This window comes from Bombina bombina, chromosome 8 (genome assembly GCF_027579735.1).
Source record: "Bombina bombina isolate aBomBom1 chromosome 8, aBomBom1.pri, whole genome shotgun sequence".
Classification (NCBI taxonomy): Eukaryota; Metazoa; Chordata; class Amphibia; order Anura; family Bombinatoridae; genus Bombina; species Bombina bombina.
In genome coordinates, this window is record NC_069506.1 from 222,870,724 (window position 1) to 222,892,536 (window position 21,813).

Sequence of the window (21,813 nt, forward strand, 5' to 3'; positions counted from 1 at the left end):
GAGGGGTGACGCGTGACATCACTCCTCATTGGCTGGTGAGCGGAGAAGTTGATCGGGTCATCAAATCAGAGAGGGGAGTGTGACAGGGCTCTCCTCAACTGGGCTACAGCAACTCACTTCCTCAACCACCAGGGTTTTTTGCTGAACTTACCTGTCACTGACACTGTCTAGGTCCCTAGCTGCCTGGGTCTTTGTCCTCATCACCAGCAACAGCCCCCATGCCCTCATCATTTTTACACACTCCGGGCAAAATGCACCTATTACCAGAGAGCAACCCCACACTTGATTGACCCACTGTAATGTTGTTGAGCTTTCAAACTCTGAGGTTTTTCATCTGTGCAGCCAATTAAAAAGTATTTCCTATGCTCTGCCTTCTTTTCTAAATCCTCAGGCCTGCACTGTATGACTGTCAAACTCTCTCTATCTCTCCTAAATCCTACTGCGGTTCACTGCTCTATAGATTGAGCATTCACCCTGCCTACTGTAAACTAATAGCACACGCACTTCCCACCTGCTGCATACAACTAGCACGCTCCATCCCCTGACCACCGGACACAGCTGGGAGTGGGACTGGTGCGAGCATAAGCAGTTTTGGGTCTCTCTATGTTCAAGTCAAGTCAAAGTAGCCCAAATCCAAAGGGACCGGTCCGGGCAGCAGAGGTGCATGCCTACTATTAGCACGTGACGTGACAAAGTTTGTGCATGAATTTAGAAACCAAAATAAATAAATAATTAAAACAAAAAAAAAAAATATTTTTCATCTGCTTAGGGAGGGACCTCCTGGTCGCAGTAGCGATGTCTGCATCACCGGTAGTTCCGACCTTGGCTATGTGCTAGAAATATTATCTGAAGGGATATTATATATCCTAGAAAGGGCAAGGATATGTTATTCCTCTAGGGCTGTAGGAACACCATTAATGCTTAGACTGTTACTTCTGAGAGGGTAAATGGGGACAGAGAGAGAGAGAGATATTGGAGAGGAAATCTAAAAGTGGAGAAGAAGATAGTTTTATGAGAGAGTGGAGAAAAAAGAAAGAAAGAGTAAAAGATATGAGAGAGGGGAAAGAAAGAGTGCAAAGAGAAGATTTAGGGGCCAATTTATCAAAGTCTGGCGGACATGATACGCTGTAGTGTATCATGTCCGCTAGACATTGCTGAATGCCAACAGCATACGCTGTCAGCATTTAACATTTCACAAGGAGTTCTAGTGAACTACTTGTGCAATGCCGCCCCCTGCAGATTCGTGGCCGCTAGCAGGGGGTGTTAATCAACCCGATCGTACACAATCGAGCGGATTGATGTCCGCAGCCTCAGAGGCAGCGAACCAGTTAAGGAGCAGTGGTCTTAAGACTGCTGCTTTATAACTGCTGTTTTGATAATAAATCGCCCCCATGGCCTGAGAGATAAGGGAGTGGGTAAAAAGAGAGATTGAAGAGAGGAGGGAGGGGAGAAAGATTGTTAAGAGACAAAAGAGAGAGATGATAATTATTAAAAGAAAATATTTAGTTCTTCTATGACCTTTCATCACTGTTAGCACTCTCTCTACTATCTAACTTCAACAACTTCCTATTTCTATCCAGCTGTTGTCTTACCTAGGACCACCAAGTTGATGTTGCTATCTTCTATGCACTTATTTTTGTTAATCTTTTACTGTATGTAGCATTATTTAATTTGTTATGGTATAAAATAAAAAAATATTAAAAATTACTGCACAGTAATGTGTTTCACAATTGCTAAACATATGCAAAGATGGGGTGGAGTAGTGTGTGCGGTGCTGGAAGGTAGTGGGTAGGATTAGTAGTGGTGAGTAACATTTTGGCCTGGCTAGTAGTTTACGACCTGAAATTTTGAGCCCTATATACTGTATATATATATATATATATATATATATATATATATATATATATATATATATATATATATATACAAATATCAAAATAACAAGAGTATTGCATTGAGCAATGATACTTTTTTATTGGACTAACCATACATTTATAAGATGACAAGCTTTCGGAAAAATGTCTTCTTCCTTTTTCAAGTCTGAAGCAATACATATATATATATATATATATATATATATATATATATATATATATATATATATATATATATATATATATATATATATAAAGATTCCAAAAGGGTCTGCACTATCCAACATAAATAGCAGAAACCAAGGTGCTAGTCTGCTCTCAATAGTAGTACTCTCCAATGTAATGACTGCACTCACTGGGCTTTCAAATATAAAAAATAATTTTTATTCAAAACATATAATTAAAGCAAGGGAAAGTCCATGACGTTTCAATGCCCAACTGGCATCTTTATCCAATATTCCCAGTGCTTAGGTCAGAGATATCACAGGCTGATATCACCTGTTGACATCCAACACGCTCCATGTACAGACTCATGAACCCATCACTTCCGGATATATACTATGATCCAATTGGTTAGTGTCATTGCTACTTTCAGCCACTCCGCTGTTTCATCTGCAAAGATGCATGGCTAATTACCATATTGCAGGAGGAGCGTGATGAATAGTTTCAGTGTATGTTTAACGTATCGCTCATGTAAACAGGTGATCTTTATGCGGTCTGATGCTCCATATATGTTCAGAGTAGAAATGGGGGGTCATCATAATAAGTGCCAATCCCGATATATATTAACTTACGGCTAGATTTAGAGTTCTGCGGCCAAAGGGGTGCGTTAGCTACGCATGCTTTTTTTCCCCCGCACCTTTTAAATACCGCTGGTATTTAGAGTTCACAGAAGGGCTGCGTTAGGCTCCAAAAAAGGGAGCGTAGAGCATATTTACTGCCACTGCAACTCTAAATACCAGCGTTGCTTACGGACGAGGCCAGCTTCAAAAACATGCTCGTGCACGATTCCCCCATAGAAAACAATGGGGCCATTTGAGTTGAAAAAAAACCTAACACCTGCAAAAAAGCAGCGTTCAGCTCCTAACGCAGCCCCATTGTTTTCTATGGGGAAACACTTCCTACGTCTGCACCTAACACTCTAACATGTACCCAGAGTCTAAACACCCCTAACCTTACACTTGTTAATCCCTAATCTGCCGCCCCCGCTATCGCTGACCCCTGCATATTATTATTAACCCCTAATCTGCCGCTCCGTGCACAGCCGCAACCTACATTATACCTATGTACCCCTAATCTGCTGCCCCTAACACCGCCGACCCCTATATTATATTTATTAACCCCTAATCTGCCCCCCACAATGTCGCCGCCAGCTACCTACAATAATTAACCCCTAATCTGCCGAGCGGATCTCGCTGCTACTCTAATAAATGGATTAACCCCTAAAGCTAAGTCTAACCCTAACACTAACACCCCCTTAAGTTAAATATAATTTAAATCTAACTAAATAAATTAACTCTTATTATATAAATTATTCCTATTTAAAGCTAAATACTTACCTGTAAAATAAACCCTAATATAGCTACAATATAAATTATAATTATATTGTAACTATTTTAGGATTAATATTTATTTTACAGGCAACTTTGTATTTATTTTAACCAGGTACAATAGCTATTAAATAGTTAATAACTATTTAATAGCTAAAATAGTTAAAATAATTACAAAATTACCTGTAAAATAAATCCTAACCTAAGTTACAATTAAACCTAACACTACACTATCAATAAATTAATTAAATAAAATACCTACAATTATCTACAATTAAACCTAACACTACACAATCAATAAATTAATTAAATACAATACCTACAATTAAATACAATGAAATAAACTAACTAAAGTACAAAAAATAAAAAAGAACTAAGTTACAAAAAATAAAAAAATATTTACAAACATTAGAAAAATATTACATCAATTTTAAACCAATTACACCTACTCTAAGCCCCCTAATAAAATAACAAAGACCCCCAAAATAAAAAAATGCCCTACCCTATTCTAAAATAAAAAAGTTCAAAGCTCTTTTACCTTACCAGCCCTGAAAAGGGCCATTTGCGGGGCATGCCCCAAATAATTCAGCTCTTTTGCCTGTAAAAAAAAAAACCATACAATACCCCCCCCAACATTTACAACCCACCACCCACATACCCCTAATCTAACCCAAACCCCCCTTAAATAAACCTAACAATAAGCCCCTGAAGATCTTCCTACCTTATCTTCACCATGCCAGGTTCACCGATCCGTCCTCCGAAGTCTTGATCCAAGCCTCCGAAGTCTTCATCCAAGCCCAAGCGGGGGCTGGCGATCCATAATCCGGCTGAAGTCTTCTATCAAGCAGCGGCTGAAGAGGTCCAGAAGAGGCTCCAAAGTCTTCATCCTATCCGGGAAGAAGAGGAGATCCGGACTGGCAACCATCTTGATCCAAGCGGCATCTTCTATCTTCATCCGATGACGAACGGCTCCATCTTGAAGACCTTCAGCGCGGATCCATCTTCTTCTTCCGACGTCCAACTGAAGAATGAAGGTTCCTTTAAGGGACGTCATCCAAGATGTCGTCCCTCGAATTCCGATTGGCTGATAGGATTCTATCAGCCAATCGGAATTAAGGTAGGAAAATTCTGATTGGCTGATGGAATCAGCCAATCAGATTCAAGTTCAATTAGATTGGCTGATCCAATCCAATTAATAGAAGACTTCAGCCGGATTATGGATCACCAGCCCCTGCTTGGGCTTGGATGAAGACTTCGGAGGCTTGGATCAAGACTTCGGAGGACGGATCGGTGAAACTGGCATGGTGAAGACAAGGTAGGAAGATCTTCAGGGGCTTAGTGTTAGGTTTATTTAAGGGGGGTTTGGGTTAGATTAGGGGTATGTGGGTGGTGGGTTGTAATGTTGGGGGGGGGGTATTGTATGTTTTTTTTTACAGGCAAAAGAGCTGAATTATTTGGGGCATGCGACGCAAATGGACCTTTTCAGGGCTGGTAAGGTAAAAGAGCTTTGAACTTTTTTAATTTAGAATAGGGTAGGGCATTTTTTTATTTTGGGGGGCTTTGTTATTTTATTAGGGGGCTTAGAGTAGGTGTAATTAGTTTAAAATTGTTGTAATATTTTTCTAATGTTTGTAAATATATTTTTTATTTTTTGTAACTTAGTTCTTTTTTATTTTTTGTACTTTAGTTAGTTTATTTCATTGTATTTATTTGTAGGTATTGTATTTAATTAATTTATTGATAGTGTAGTGTTAGGTTTAATTGTAGGTAATTGTAGGTATTTTATTTAATTTATTTATTTATAGTGTAGTGTTAGGTTTAATTGTAACTTAGGTTAGGATTTATTTTACAGGTAATTTTGTAATTAGTTTAACTATTTTAGCTATTAAATAGTTATTAACTATTTAATAGCTATTGTACCTGGTTAAAATAATTACAAAGTTGCCTGGAAGATAAATATTAATCCTAAAATAGCTACAAAAGAATTATAATTTATATTGTAGCTATATTAGGGTGTATTTTACAGGTAAGTATTTAGCTTTAAATAGGAATAATTTATATAATAAGATTTAATTTATTTTGTTAGATTTAAATTATATTTAATTTAGGGGGGTGTTAGTGTTAGGGTTAGACTTATTAGAGTAGCGGCGAGATCCGCTCGGCAGATTAGGGGTTAATTATTGTAGGTAGCTGGCGGCGACGTTGTGGGGGGCAGATTAGGGATTAATAAATATAATATAGGGGTCGGCGGTATTAGGGGCAGCAGATTAGGGGTACATAGGGATAACGTAAGTGGCGGTGGTGTACGGAGCGGCAGATTAGGGGTTAATTATTGTAGGTAGCTGGTGGCGACGTTGTGGGTGGCAGATTAGGGGTTAATAAATATAATATAGGGGTCGGCGGTATTAGGGGCAGCAGATTAGGGGTACATAGGGATAACGTAAGTGGCGGCGGTGTACGGAGCGGCAGATAAGGGGTTAAAAAATTTTAATAGAGTGGCGGCGATGTGGGGGGGCCTCGGTTTAGGGGTAGATAGGTAGTTTATGGGTGTTAGTGTACTTTAGAGCACAGTAGTTAAGAGCTTTATAAACCGGCGTTAGCCCAGAAAGCTCTTAACTACTGACTTTTTTCTGCGGCTGGAATTTTGTCGTTAGATTTCTAATGCTCACTTCAGCCACGACTCTAAATACCAGCATTAGAAAGATCCCATTGAAAAGATAGGATATGCAAATGGCGTAGGGGGATCTGCGGTATGGAAAAGTCGCGGCTGCAAAGTGAGCGTTAGACCCTTTCCTGACTGACTCCAAATACCAGCGGGCGGTAAAAACCAGCGTTAGGAGCCTCTAACGCTGGTTTTGACGGCTACCGCCCAACTCTAAATCTAGGCCTTAGTCTACCATAGGAAGCGGGTCAGCTGTCACCCTTATTCAACTCATTGCAGTATTTACATCCATTATGTAAACTACATCATTGCACACAAATCAATTAACCCAGTGCAGTACATCTCCATCAGAAAAGAGATAAGCCACAGGTCTCTTCTGTGTACCATCTGTTCTGCATATAGTGTAGATTTTTTGAGGGATGAGGTTGTTCACAGGTAAAAAAGTTAATAAATTAAAATGTATCTAATTAAAAACATTTATTTCTAAATTGCACACAATAGAGAACCCCAAGGTGGCATCAGGACGAACTATGTTGAAGACTGCAACAAAAATATATATGGCAGGATGTGTGATATATACACAGATATATAAACGGGACCATTCTACTATACCAAATAGTGGATTATGTTGTAGAGTACTCACCAACCACTTTATTAGGTATACCTACCAGTAGTACCAGGTTGGACCCCCTTTTGCCTTCAGAACTGCCTTAATTCTTTGTGGCATAGATTCAACAAGGTGTTAGAAACATTCCTCAGAGATTTTGGTCCATATTGAAATTATAGCATCACGCAGTTGCTGCAGATTTTTCAGTTGCACATCCATGATGCAAATCTCCCATTACACCACATCCCAAAGGTGCTCTATTGGATTGAATTCTGGTGACTGTTGAGGCCATTGGAGTACAGGGAACTCATTGTCATGTTCAAGAATTCAGATTGAGATTATTTTAGCTTTGTGACAATGTGCATTATCCTGCTGGAAGTAGCCATCAGAAGATGGGTACACTGTAGTCATAAAGGGATGGACATGGTCAGCAACAATACGCAGGTAGGCTGTGTCATTTAAACAATGTTTAATTGGTACTAAGGGGCCCAAAGTGTGCCAAGAAAATATCCCCCACACCATTACACCACCACCACCACCAGCCTGAACCATTGATACAAGAGAGGATGTATCCATGCTTTCATGTTGTTTATACCAAATTCTGACCCTACCATCTGAATGTTGCAGCTGAAATCGAGACTCATCAGACCAGGCAACATTTTTCCAATCTTCTATTGTCCAATTTTGGTGAGCCTTTGCGAATTGTAGCCTCGGTTTCCTGTTCTTAGCTGACAGTAGTGGCACCTGTTGTGGTCTTCTGCTGCTTCAAGGTTCGACATGTTGTTTGTTCAGAGATGGTATTCTGCATACCTTGGTTGTATCGAGTGGTTATTTAAATTACTGTAGCCTTTCATCTCGAACCAGTCTGTCGATTCTCCTCTGACCTCTGACATCAATAAAGCATTTTCATCCACACAATTGCCGCTCACTGAATATTTTCTCTTTTTCTGACCATTCTCTGTAAACCCTAAAGATGGTTGTGCGTGAAAATCCCAGTAGATCAGCAGTTTTTGAAATACTCAGACCAGTCCGCCTGGCACCAACAACCATGTCACGTTCAAAGTCACTTAAATCCATTTTCTTCCCCATTCTGATGCTCGGTTTGAACTTCAGCAAGTCGTCTTCACCATGTCTAGATGCCTAAATGCATTGAGTTGCTGCCATGTGATTGGCTTATTAGCAATTTGTGTTACCAAGCAATTGAACAGGTGTACCTAATAAAGTGGCTGGTGAGTGTATATACAGTATGTATATATATATATATATATATATACATACTGTGCATATATATATATATATATATATATATATATATATATATATATATATATATATATATACAGAATATATGTATCTATATATATAAATAAAACATTTAAGTCCTTCCTAATCCAACACCTTGTCATATACCATGTTCATTTAAAACACTATGAAACATTTATTTTAATGTAAAACATGGTTTTTACTTTTTTAAATTAATGTTTCTTATTAATGTATGTATATATATGTATGCATGTTTGTGCGTGTGTTTATATATATATATATATATATATATATATATATATATAAAACTTTATTTTATTATGTTATACTTGTGTTTTTATAAACTTTTATTGTAACCCTAACACTTTACTTCAGGTCTACAGTCCCGCTAACCTTTTAGGAGTTATGTGTTGCACTCAAGTGCAGCGCAAATCTCACCAATAAACATTGTTTAGTGTGGCTGCGCTATCCATCGAAAGTATAGGGCAAGCTAAAAAAAATGGCTGTGCTAAAAAAATATCTGCTGCACTAACAGTCAATGATAATTCTTTATTTCCATGGACTTGTAATATAAGATTGAGCTCAAGATTTGAAAGCACAACCTACTCTATCAATACATCTCCACTTGTAATCTGGGCCAATATGTTAATAATTTATTGGAAAGTTATCAAAGCGAATATGTAGCTACATAACTGTGAAACTAAAATAAATATAAGTCCTATTCTTGTCTCCACAGGAAAGTTTTGTTGGTGTTTGGAGATGCAGTGGGTGCTGCCTTCAATAAAAGTGCATGTTGGTCAGTCTGTTGATCTTGAATGTAAGTTTATATTGAAGCCAGGTGAAGAAAAAATTAAACAAGTTAATTGGCTTCAGATGCAATTCCTGAAAAATTGGACAATGACAAGAAACATTACGGACAGCTTGGCATTCCTCGAGAATAGGATTAAAGACCCCAATCACCAAATCCTAAAAATTGAAAACACACAAAAAAATGACACTTCATTGTATGTATGCAAAGTGACATCGGAAGGTGTCGACTACAAGTCCTGTGGGACCTACCTTAGAGTGAAAGGTGAGTATAAGACAGGAGAGAAATTAATGTAAACGAGTGAGAAGGACAGAAGAAAGCACAGATGGAAATAATATATTTGAGAGTGGAAGAGGGAAAACAGAAAGATAACAGAAAAAATAAGTGAGTGAGAGTGTAGTGAAGATAGAAAGAATGCTTGAGAAGGAGAATCCAGTGGAACTAAAGCAGAGATTCCGTCTGTCCTGTATTTTGTGGAATGGCCTTGTTTTGTGAATTCAGTTCTGCTGTTCCCTCCTCTCTGTCTTCCCCTTACATGCTACAATTTCACAAAAGCAAGCCATGTACCCAGGATGACCAGCCATGCCCACTAAACATCCCTGTTCTGCCTATTGACTGCCTCAGGCAAGCCAATGGACCACCCTATTTCTGCCCTATAGATAGGACCACCCTCAGTTCTCCCACTCCTGGGAATAGGAAAGTAAAATCTTGGAGTTATGTTACAATGAGGGATTGAATTGAAAGAAATATTCAATACAAATAAATCTCATGAAGCTACATTAGGCAGTGCATTTTCCTGTAATGAAAAGCAAGAGCTTTAGTTAAAAAAAAATCTGAATCCAACAGAAATGTTTAGCTAGTAAATTATGCTGCTATGTCATCTTTATTAATACTTTATATGATGCCAGTTAAGGTTTAGGTCTGATTAGATTTCTTCCGCAATACGAGATGTAGAGATAGAACCATTGCTGATTTAGCTTAATGTCTTGTTTTCAGATTTGCACTGTACAGGATGTGTTCTCTCTGATTTGAAGTATATGTCTATCTTTGTACTCTGTTCTAAGAACCTTTTTAGTTTCAGAGCCTGCCCCTTACATCTTCCTTAAAATTGCGGAATCCACAAAGAACAGACTCATTACAGCTGAGGGAATCCTATTGTTACTATGTACAGTAATACCTGGGACCTTACTCCTGTATAAGGTGTGTGCTTATTGCTACACATTGTTTTGATGTACGTGATTTACTTACTATACTGTGCATATAATGTGTATACTGTGTGCTCATGTCTGTCATATTTGGTTACCCAATAATACAAATCTGAATAAAAAATGCCTTAAGACATCCTAGAGTGTCACCTCTGATCGACCTCAAGGTTGGTGCCTTGATAGGGACTGTTTTCTGTCAACCTGGGTTAACATCTTTGACTCATAAAAATCCCTGTATTGAGGAAACTGTATTTCCTTCCCCTATATCTTGTTGAACCAGAACAGTGGTCCCTTAAGTAAACTTTTTTTTAGATAGTTCTGGTGCAGAGTTGTAAATAGAAGAGAAGGAAAAGAAGGAAAAGGAAAGAAAAGGAAAGAAAGAAAAAGTCAACCCTTGAGATCCAAAAGTCATGAGATCTTCATGACATTAAGATTTTCACTTCTTTACCCAATTTGGGAGTAGGTTATCAAGACTATTAATGACATATGTCAGGAGGCCCAATTTACAGAAAACAGAACACCTCAAAGGGATTATAGTTAACAACAAAATTAGCTCAGTTGAATATTATTTTCAAAGACAAATGTTAAAGACTGGAACATACCCCTAGGTTAGGGTCTCACAGAACATGGTAAAATAAGTCTGTTTCCTCAAAGAATATTTTTTTTCTAGGTCTGATGTAAGTAAGATACCTGGACTGGGTAGCTACTTGCAGGGCTATTTCACAGTGCAGAGATTTTATGTCAGGAGTCAGAATGAGTGGAATGCTGAAATAATACTACACAGTAATCCAATGCTTGTGTCTCATTTGTTTAAATCAGGTTGGACAATTAAATAAAACATAATAATAATAATAATAAATAAGGAACAAACACAACCTTGACTCTACAAGTCATTTGTTAGTCTTATCACTGGCTCGGAAGTCCCTTTTTTTCAACATCTACCTTAAAGGGATATAATATCCCTAAAAATCATTTCACGATTCAGATAGAGCATACAATTTTAAACAACTTTCCAATTAATGTCTGTTATCAAATTTGCTTCATTCTCTTCGTATCCTTTGCTGAGGGAGAAGCAGTGCACTATTGGGAGATAGCTGAACACATCAGATAAGCCAATGACAGCAGGCTTTTAAGTGCAGCCACCAATCAGCAGCTATCTCCCAGTAATGCATTGCTGCTCCTTAGCCTACCAATCACCTAGATTACGAGTTTTGCGTTAGAGGCTATGCGGTGCTAAGGAGCAGTTTTCCCTCACCACTCACTTACAGACAGCGCTGGTATTACGGGTTTTCAGAAACCCATCATTAAAAGACAAGAAGTGAGCGTTGAGCAAAATTTTGCTCCAAATCTCACTCCAATACCAGCGCTGCTTAAGTCAGCGGTGAGCGGGTCGTACGTGCTTGTGCACGATTTCCCCATAAGAATCAACGGGGAGAGACGGCTGAAAAAAAGTCTAACACCTGCAAAAAAGCAGCATAAAACTCAGTAATGCAGCCCTATTGATTCCTATGGGAAACTAAAGTTATGTTTACACCTAACACCCTAACATGAACCCCGAATCTAAACACCCCTAATCTTACACTTATTAACCCCATATCTGCCGCCCCCCACATCGCCGACACCTAAATTATATTATTAACCCCTAATCTACCGCTCCGGACACCGCCGCCACCTACATTATACTTATGAACCCCTAATTTGCTGCCCCCAACATCGCCGCCACCTACATTATATTTATTAACCCATAATCTCCCGCCCCCAATGTCGCTGCCACCTACCTACACTTATTAACACAGTAATAAATTTTTAAAAAAAGTGGGCGCTTAAAGCAGGAGATTCAGTAGATATGTACAAATTATACTTTCCTCTGTGGGGAATAGATCAGACTAAGGGGGATGATATCCAAACTACTGCCGTTCAGAAGCAATCAGCCAATAGGATAGAAGTTCAATCCTATTGGCTGATCCAATCAGCCAATAGGATTGAGCTCCCATTCTATTGGCTGATTGGATCAGCCAATAGGATTGAACTTCAATCCTATTGGCTGATTGCATCAGCCAATAGGATTTTTTCTACCTTAATTCCGATTGGCTGATCAGCCAATTGGAATCTAAGGGACGCCATCTTGAATGACGTCACTTAAAGGTACCTTCATTCTGTGTTAGTTGTCGGATAAAGAGGATGCTCCGCGTCGGATGTCTTGAAGATGGACCCGCTCCGTGCCAGATGGATGAAGATAGAAGATGCCATCTGGATGAACACTTCTGCCCGTCTGGAGGACCACTTCTGCCCGGCTTGGATGAAGACTTCTGCTCATCTGGAAGACCACTTCTGCCCGGCTTGGATGAAGACTTCTGCCCATCTGGAGGACCACTTCTGCCCGGCTTGGATGAAGACTTCTGCCCGTCTGGAGGACCACTTCTGCCCGGCTTGGATGAAGACTTCTGCCCGTCTGGAGGAACACTTCGCCCGACTTGGATGAAGACATCTCCCGGTAAGTCGATCTTCAGGGGGTTAGTGTTAAGTTTTTTAAGGGTGTATTGAGTGGGTTTTATTTTTTAGATTAGGGTTTGGGCGGCAAAAGAATTAACTGCTCTTTTAATGGCAATGCCCATCCAAATGCCCTTTTCAGGGCAATGGGGAGCTTAGGTTTTTTTAGTTAGTATTTTATTTGGGGAGTTGGTTGTGTGGGTGGTGGGTTTTACTGTTGGGGGGTTGTTTGTATTTTTTTTTACACGTAAAAGAGCTGATTACTTTGGGGCAATGCCCCACAAAAGGCCCTTTTAATGGCTATTGGTAGTTTAGTTTAGGCTAGGGTTTTTATTTTTTATTTTTGGGGGCTTTTTTATTTTAATAGGGCTATTAAATTAGGTGTAATTAGTTTAAATATCTGTAATTTGTTTATTATTTTCTGTAATTTAGTGTTTTTTTTGTACTTTAGCTAATTTAATTTCATTTAGCTAATTGTATGTAATTTATTTAATTGTATTTAATTTAATTAATTTATTTAATTATAGTGTAGTGTTAGGTGTAATTTTAACTTAGGTTTTATTTTACAGGTACTTTTGTATTTATTTTAGCTAGGTAGTTATTAAATAGTTAATAACTATTTAATAACTATTCTACCTAGATAAAATAAATACAAACTTGCCTGTAAAATAAAAATAAACCCTAAGCTAGCTACAATGTAACTATTAGTTATATTGTAGCTAGCTTAGGGTTTATTTTACAGGTAAGTATTTAGTTTTAAATAGGAATAATTTAGTTAATGATATGAATTTTTAGTTAGATTTCTTTGAATTATATTTAAGTTAGGGGGTGTTAGGGTTAGGGTTAGACTTAGATTTAGGGGTTAATAACTTTAATATAGTGGCGGCGACGTTGGGTGCGGCAGATTAGGGGTTAATAAATGTAGGTAGGTGGCGGCGATGTTAGGGACGGCAGATTAGGGGTTAATAATATTTAACTAGTGTTTGCGAGGCGGGAGTGTGGCGGTTTAGGGGTTAATATATTTATTATAGTGGTGGTGATGTCCGGTTCGGCAGATTAGGGGTTAATATTTTTATTTGAGTGTTTGCGATGCGGGAGGGCCTCGGTTTAGGGGTTAATAGGTAGTTTATGGGTGTTAGTGTACTTTTCTTTCATGTAATTAGCAAGAGTCCATGAGCTAGTGACGTATGGGATATACATTCCTACCAGGAGGGGCAAAGTTTCCCAAACCTCAAAATGCCTATAAATACACCCCTCACCACACCCACAAATCAGTTTTACAAACTTTGCCTCCTATGGAGGTGGTGAAGTAAGTTTGTGCTAGATTCTACGTTGATATGCGCTCTGCAGCAGGTTGGAGCCCGGTTTTCCTCTCAGCGTGCAGTGAATGTCAGAGGGATGTGAGGAGAGCATTGCCTGTTTGAATTCAATGATCTCCTTCTACGGGGTCTATTTCATAGGTTCTCTGTTATCGGTCGTAGAGATTCATCTCTTACCTCCCTTTTCAGATCGACGATATACTCTTATATGTATACCATTACCTCTGCTGATTTTCGTTTCAGTACTGGTTTGGCTTTCTACAACATGTAGATGAGTGTCCTGGGGTAAGTAAGTCTTATTTTCTGTGACACTCTAAAGCTATGGTTGGGCACTTTTTTTATAAAGTTCTAAATATATGTATTCAAACATTTATTTGCCTTGACTCAGGATGTTCAACATTTCCTTATTTCAGACAGTCAGTTTCATATTTGGGATAATGCATTTGAATATATCATTTTTATCTTACCTTAAAAATTGACTTCCCTGTGGGCTGTTAGGCTCGCGGGGGCTGAAAATGCTTCATTTTATTGCGTCATTCTTGGCGCGGACTTTCTTGGCGCGAAATGTTTTTTTCTGTTTCCGGCGTCATACGTGTCGCCGGAAGTTGCGTCATTTTTTACGTTTTTCGCGCCAAAAATGTCGGCGTTCCGGATGTGGCGTCATTTTTGGCGCTAATAGCATTTAGGCGCCAAATAATGTGGGCGTCAATTTTGTCTCCACTTTATTTAAGTCTCGTTATTTTTTGCTTCTGGTTGCTAGAAGCTTGTTCACTGGCATTTTTTCCCATTCCTGAAACTGTCATTTAAGGAATTTGATCAATTTTGCTTTATATGTTGTTTTTTCTATTACATATTGAAAGATGTCACACGTTGCAACTGAGTCAGAAGATACTACTGGAAAATCGCTGCCTGGTGCTGGAACTACCAAAGCTAAGTGTATCTGCTGTAAACTTTTGGTAGTTGTTCCTCCAGCTGTTGTTTGTATTAAATGTCATGACAAACTTGTTAATGCAGAAAATATTTCCTTTAGTAAAGTACCATTACCTGTTGCAGTTCCATCAACATCTAATGTTCAGAGTGTTCCTGATAACATAAGAGATTTTGTTTCTGAATCCATTAAGAAGGCTATGTCTGTTATTCCTCCTTCTGGTAAACATAAAAAGTCTTTTAAAACTTCTCTTTATACAGATGAATTTTTAAATGAACATCATCATTCTGATTCTAATGATTCTTCTGATACAGAGGATTCTGTCTCAGAGGTTGATGCTGATAAATCGTCATATTTATTTAAAATGGAATTTATCCGTTCTTTACTTAAAGAAGTCCTAATTGCATTAGAAATTGAGGATTCTGGTCCTCTTGATACTAAATCTAAACGTTTAGACAAGGTCTTTAAATCTCCTGTGGTTATTCCAGAAGTTTTTCCTGTTCCTGGTGCTATTTCTGAAGTAATTTCCAGAGAATGGAATAATTTGGGTAATTCATTTACTCCTTCTAAACGTTTTAAGCAATTATATCCTGTACCGTCCGACAGATTAGAGTTTTGGGACAAAATCCCTAAAGTTGATGGGGCTATTTCTACCCTTGCTAAACGTACTACTATTCCTACGGCAGATGGTACTCCCTTTAAGGATTCTTTAGACAGGAAAATTGAATCCTTTCTAAGAAAAGCTTATCTGTGTTCAGGTAATCTTCTTAGACCTGCTATATCATTGGCTGATGTTGCTGCAGCTTCAACTTTTTGGTTGGAAACTTTAGCGCAACAAGTAACAGATCATGATTCTCATAATATTATTCTTCTTCTTCAACATGCTAATAATTTTATCTGTGATGCCATTTTTGATATTATCAGAGTTGATGTCAGGTTTATGTCTCTAGCTATTTTAGCTAGAAGAGCTTTATGGCTTAAAACTTGGAATGCTGATATGTTTTCTAAATCGACTCTACTTTCCCTTTCTTTCCAGGGTAATAAATTATTTGGTTCTCAGTTGGATTCTATTATCTAAACTGTTACTGGAGGGAAAGGAACTTTTTTACCACAAGATAAAAAATCTAAGGGTAAAAACAGGGCTAATAATCGTTTTCGTTCCTTTCGTTTCAACAAAGAACAAAAGCCTGATCCTTCATCCTCAGGAGCAGTTTCAGTTTGGAAACCATCTCCAGTCTGGAATAAATCCAAGCCTTCTAGAAAAGCAAAGCCAGCTTCTAAGTCCACATGAAGGTGCGGCCCTCATTCCAGCCCAGCTGGTAGGGGGCAGATTACGTTTTTTCAAAGAAATTTGGATCAATTCTGTTCACAATCTTTGGATTCAGAACATTGTTTCAGAAGGGTACAGAATTGGTTTCAAGATAAGACCTCCTGCAAAGAGATTTTTTCTTTCCCGTGTCCCAGTAAACCCAGTGAAAGCTCAAGCATTTCTGAAATGTGTTTCAGATCTAGAGTTGGCTGGGGTAATTATGCCAGTTCCAGTTCTGGAACAGGGCCTGGGGTTTTATTCGAATCTCTTCATTGTACCAAAGAAGGAGAATTCCTTCAGACCAGTTCTGGATCTAAAAATATTGAATCGTTATGTAAGGATACCAACATTCAAAATGGTAACTATAAGGACTATCCTGCCTTTTGTTCAGCAAGGGCATTATATGTCTACAATAGATTTACAGGATGCATATCTGCATATTCCGATTCATCCAGATCACTATCAGTTTCTGAGATTCTCTTTCCTGGACAAGCATTACCAGTTTGTGGCTCTGCCGTTTGGCCTAGCTACAGCTCCAAGAATTTTTACAAAGGTTCTCGCTGCCCTTCTGTCTGTAATCAGAGAACAGGGTATTGTGGTATTTCCTTATTTGGACGATATCTTGGTACTTGCTCAGTCTTCACATTTAGCAGAATATCATACGAATCGACTTGTGTTGTTTCTTCAAGATCATGGTTGGAGGATCAATTCACTAAAAAGTTCATTGATTCCTCAGTCAAGGGTAACCTTTTTGGGTTTCCAGATAGATTCAGTGTCCATGACTCTGTCTTTGACAGACAAGAGACGTCTAAAATTGATTTCAGCTTGTCGAAACCTTCAGTCACAATCATTCCCTTCGGTAGCCTTATGCATGGAAATTCTAGGTCTTATGACTGCTGCATCGGACGCGATCTCCTTTGCTCGTTTTCACATGCGACCTCTTCAGCTCTGTATGCTGAACCAATGGTGCAGGGATTACACAAAGATATCTCAATTAATATCTTTAAAACCGATTGTACGACACTCTCTGACGTGGTGGACAGATCACCATCGTTTAGTTCAGGGGGCTTCTTTTGTTCTTCCGACCTGGACTGTAATTTCAACAGATGCAAGTCTTACAGGTTGGGGAGCTGTGTGGGGGTCTCTGACGGCACAAGGGGTTTTGGAATCTCAGGAGGTGAGATTACCGATCAATATTTTGGAACTCCGTGCAATTTTCAGAGCTCTTCAGTCTTGGCCTCTTCTGAAGAGAGAATCGTTCATTTGTTTTCAGACAGACAATGTCACAACTGTGGCATACATCAATCATCAGGGGGGGACTCACAGTCCTTTGGCTATGAAAGAAGTATCTCGAATTCTGGTTTGGGCGGAATCCAGCTCCTGTCTAATCTCTGCGGTTCATATCCCAGGTATAGACAATTGGGAAGCGGATTATCTCAGTCGCCAAACGTTGCATCCGGGCGAATGGTCTCTTCACCCAGAGGTATTTCTTCAGATTGTTCAAATGTGGGAACTTCCAGAAATAGATCTGATGGCTTCTCATCTAAACAAGAAACTTCCCAGGTATCTGTCCAGATCCCGGGATCCTCAGGCGGAGGCAGTGGATGCATTATCACTTCCTTGGAAGTATCATCCTGCCTATATCTTTCCGCCTCTAGTTCTTCTTCCAAAAGTAATCTCCAAGATTCTGAAGGAATGCTCGTTTGTTCTGCTGGTAGCTCCAGCATGGCCTCACAGGTTTTGGTATGCGGATCTTGTCCGGATGGCCTCTTGCCAACCGTGGACTCTTCCGTTAAGACCAGACCTTCTGTCGCAAGGTCCTTTTTTCCATCAGGATCTCAAATCCTTAAATTTAAAGGTATGGAGATTGAACGCTTGATTCTTGGTCAAAGAGGTTTCTCTGACTCTGTGATTAATACTATGTTACAGGCTCGTAAATCTGTATCTAGAGAGATATATTATAGAGTCTGGAAGACTTATATTTCTTGGTGTCTTTCTCATCATTTTTCCTGGCATTCTTTTAGAATTCCGAGAATTTTACAGTTTCTTCAGGATGGTTTAGATAAAGGTTTGTCCGCAAGTTCCTTGAAAGGACAAATCTCTGCTCTTTCTGTTCTTTTTCACAGAAAGATTGCTAATCTTCCTGATTCATTGTTTTGTACAAGCTTTGGTTCATATAAAACCTGTCATTAAGTCAATTTCTCCTCCTTGGAGTTTGAATTTGGTTCTGGGGGCTCTTCAAGCTCCTCCTTTTGAACCCATGCATTCATTGGACATTAAATTACTTTCTTGGAAAGTTTTGTTCCTTTTGGCCATCTCTTCTGCCAGAAGAGTCTCTGAATTATCTGCTCTTTCTTGTGAATCTCCTTTTCTGATTTTTCACCAGGATAAGGCGGTGTTGCGAACTTTTGAATTTTTACCTAAGGTTGTGAATTCCAACAACATTAGTAGAGAAATTGTGGTTCCTTCATTATGTCCTAATCCTAAGAATTCTAAGGAGAAATCGTTGCATTCTTTGGATGTTGTTAGAGCTTTGAAATATTATGTTGAAGCTACTAAATCTTTCCGAAAGACTTCTAGTCTATTTGTCATCTTTTCCGGTTCCAGAAAAGGCCAGAAAGCTTCTGCCATTTCTTTGGCATCTTGGTTGAAATCTTTAATTCATCATGCCTATGTCGAGTCGGGTAAAACTCCGCCTCAAAGGATTACAGCTCATTCTACTAGGTCAGTTTCTACTTCCTGGGCGTTTAGGAATGAGGCTTCGGTTGATCAAATTTGCAAAGCAGCAACTTGGTCCTCTTTGCATACTTTTACTAAATTCTACCATTTTGATGTGTTTTCTTCTTCTGAAGCAGTTTTCGGTAGAAAAGTACTTCAGGCAGCGGTTTCTATTTGAATCTTCTGCTTATGTTTTCATTAAACTTTATTTTGGGTGTGGATTATTTTCAGCAGGATTTGGCTGTCTTTATTTTATCCCTCCCTCTCTAGTGACTCTTGCGTGGAAAGATCCAAATCTTGGGTAGTCATTATCCCATACGTCACTAGCTCATGGACTCTTGCTAATTACATGAAAGAAAACATAATTTATGTAAGAACTTACCTGATAAATTCATTTCTTTCATATTAGCAAGAGTCCATGAGGCCCACCCTTTTTGTGGTGGTTATGATTTTTTTGTATAAAGCACAATTATTCCAATTCCTTATTTATATGCTTTCGCACTTTTTTTTCTTATCACCCCACTTCTTGGCTATTCGTTAAACTGATTTGTGGGTGTGGTGAGGGGTGTATTTATAGGCATTTTGAGGTTTGGGAAACTTTGCCCCTCCTGGTAGGAATGTATATCCCATACGTCACTAGCTCATGGACTCTTGCTAATATGAAAGAAATGAATTTATCAGGTAAGTTCTTACATAAATTATGTTTTTAGCACTTTAGTTAAGAGTTTTATGCTATGGCTTTGTAGTGTAAAACTCTTAACTACTGACTTTAAACTGCGGTACCAGTCTTGACAGGAGAGGGTCTACCTCTAACTTTTTGGCAGGCTTGTAATACCGGCACTATGCAAGTCCCATTGAAAAAAGAGGATACGCAATTTATGTAAGTAGATTTGCGGTATTGCCAAGTCTGGCCAAAAAAGTAAGCGGTACACCTGTACCTGCAAGACTCATAATACCAGCGGGCGTTAAAAAGCAGCATTAGGATGGGCTAACGCTGTTTTTTAAGCTTACCGCAAAACTTGTAATCTAGGTGAATGTTTGCTTTTCAACAAAGGGCAGCAAAGGAGGAAGCAAATTAGATAATTGATGTAAATAGGAAAGTTGTTTAAAATTGCATAATCTATCTAAATCATAAAATAAAAATGTTGGGTGCTATGTCAATGTAATATTCCAAGGGCCACCAGGTTGCTGTCTGCAGCTTTGTTTTTTCATGGCGTGCTGCCTGGTCAAGCACTACACCATGCATAGGAATATGCAGGGGAGGTGATGAGGAAGATAACAATGGCCTAACTGCCACAGTGTCTGACAGCCAGACAGAAATGTGATAGCACAACACAAAAAGCTGTCACACCTTGGTGCAGAACTCTGAATGCCATTAAAAACACAAGTGCCACACATGGCAACAGAGCCATAGATTTCTTACCGCTGTAGTATGTGATGTTATGGGAAGAGTTAATACAATTTATTAGCTAAATGCCACTGAATCAACAGTATGACATGATATTTATTCTCATATCACTCATTTTCATATCCTCCCACAGAAGCGTTTTGAAAACCTACGGACAGCTTCATTTAAACAATCAGAAGGAGAAAACCTGTATGAGGTAACATAGTAACAGATGAGGTTGAAAGAAAACAAAAGTGCATTGAGTTCAACCTAAACAGATCCTACCTACAATAAAGAAACTGCCAACTGAAGCAAGGGCCATTATAGTCGAATCTCTCAGTTGATCCAATCAGCAGCGCTAGTCAAACAACTCAGATTTGCAACTGGTGCTGCTGATTGAATCAGCAGCAAGTTCCACTTGGGACCAGAAGTGAACCTTGGGTCCCAAGCGGCAGTTCTACTTTGCAGGGATTAAACACGCAGTACTGCAGGGTTGATAGGCTTAAAATTACATATTTTAATGAGTTAGGGTATTTAATTTTTAGACTATAATGGCCGTTTAATACAATTAGAAAGCTGACCCATTTAACAGAAGCAAACTTATCACTGAATTTTTATACACCTAAATCCTTTTCCTCTTTTGTTTTGCTAAATATTGTCCTATTTAAATAATAGATATAATATTTTTGCTTCCGAAATGTTGCCACTGCAGCCTCATTTCTCATATATACAGTATATATATATATATATATATATATATATATATATATATATATATATATATATATATATATATATATATATATATATATATACAACTTTTGTTATAAATTGTAAAGAGCCATGCATAATACTTATGGCAAGATATACATACATGGAATTCAGGAGGTTAGAAGTTTGGTAGGCTTAGTAGATTATATGAAGATATATGATCATAACTTTAATCCATAATAGTTTGTTTTCCATACTAATTAAATTATACTATCACCAGCTTTCCATATGTGAAGCTTTATTATTACCTTCATTCTGTGTTATGAATTCTCTGTTTGTTTTGCAGGGTCTGAATCTGGAGGAATGCTCAATGTACGAGGACATCTCGCGAGGGCTACAAGCCACATATGAAGATGTTGCCACTTTGAGGGCAACTGACTTTCAACTGGAAAAGCCCTGAATTTGCAGTTGTTTCTCATCTGAGTGAGCTATGCCTGTTAACCTTTTACCTCTGCTAATCAAGGTATCCACAAAGGGCAAGAGGTGAAAGCCAGAAGTGTGAGCCTGGCTAATACAAATACAAATAGAGAGAACAACTATGTTCTTTTTGCCAGCCCTGTTGGTATAGATCAACACCACTGCCAGTAATGTTACTGACCTACCAGTGAGCACAATTTTCAAGTTAAAGGGACACTGAACCCAAATTTTTTCTTTCGTGATTCATATAGAGCTTGCAATTTTAAGCAACTTTCTAATTTACTCCTATTATACATTTTCTTTGTTCTCTTGCTATCTTTAACTTCATTCTTGATTGAAGCCAGAGTTCTTTAACTTCACCCACAAAAAGTGTCTCTTGTTGCCAGAGTAATGACCCAAGCCCCTTGCTTCACCCTCTTCTTGTCACTCTAGTTAAAGGGACACTGAACTTATTTTTTTTCTTTCTTGATTCAGATAGAGCATGCAATTATAAGCAACTTTCTAA

The 21,813-nt window shown here is 38.5% G+C and overlaps 1 protein-coding gene across 1 annotated transcript in view; it reads left to right on the forward strand.

Annotated features, from left to right (window-relative positions):
• The window catches only part of CD79A (CD79a molecule), an 81,550-nt gene extending 60,228 nt beyond the window's left edge, over window positions 1-21,322 (forward strand). Inside the window, exons 2-5 of the mRNA XM_053689995.1 lie at window positions 8,693-9,028; window positions 9,846-9,964; window positions 20,275-20,337; window positions 21,178-21,322. Of these exons, the coding sequence (XP_053545970.1) occupies window positions 8,693-9,028; window positions 9,846-9,964; window positions 20,275-20,337; window positions 21,178-21,291 (632 nt within the window). The 3' untranslated portion in view covers window positions 21,292-21,322. The remainder of the gene's footprint in view (window positions 1-8,692; window positions 9,029-9,845; window positions 9,965-20,274; window positions 20,338-21,177) is intronic.
• The last annotated feature ends 491 nt before the right edge of the window (window positions 21,323-21,813 follow it).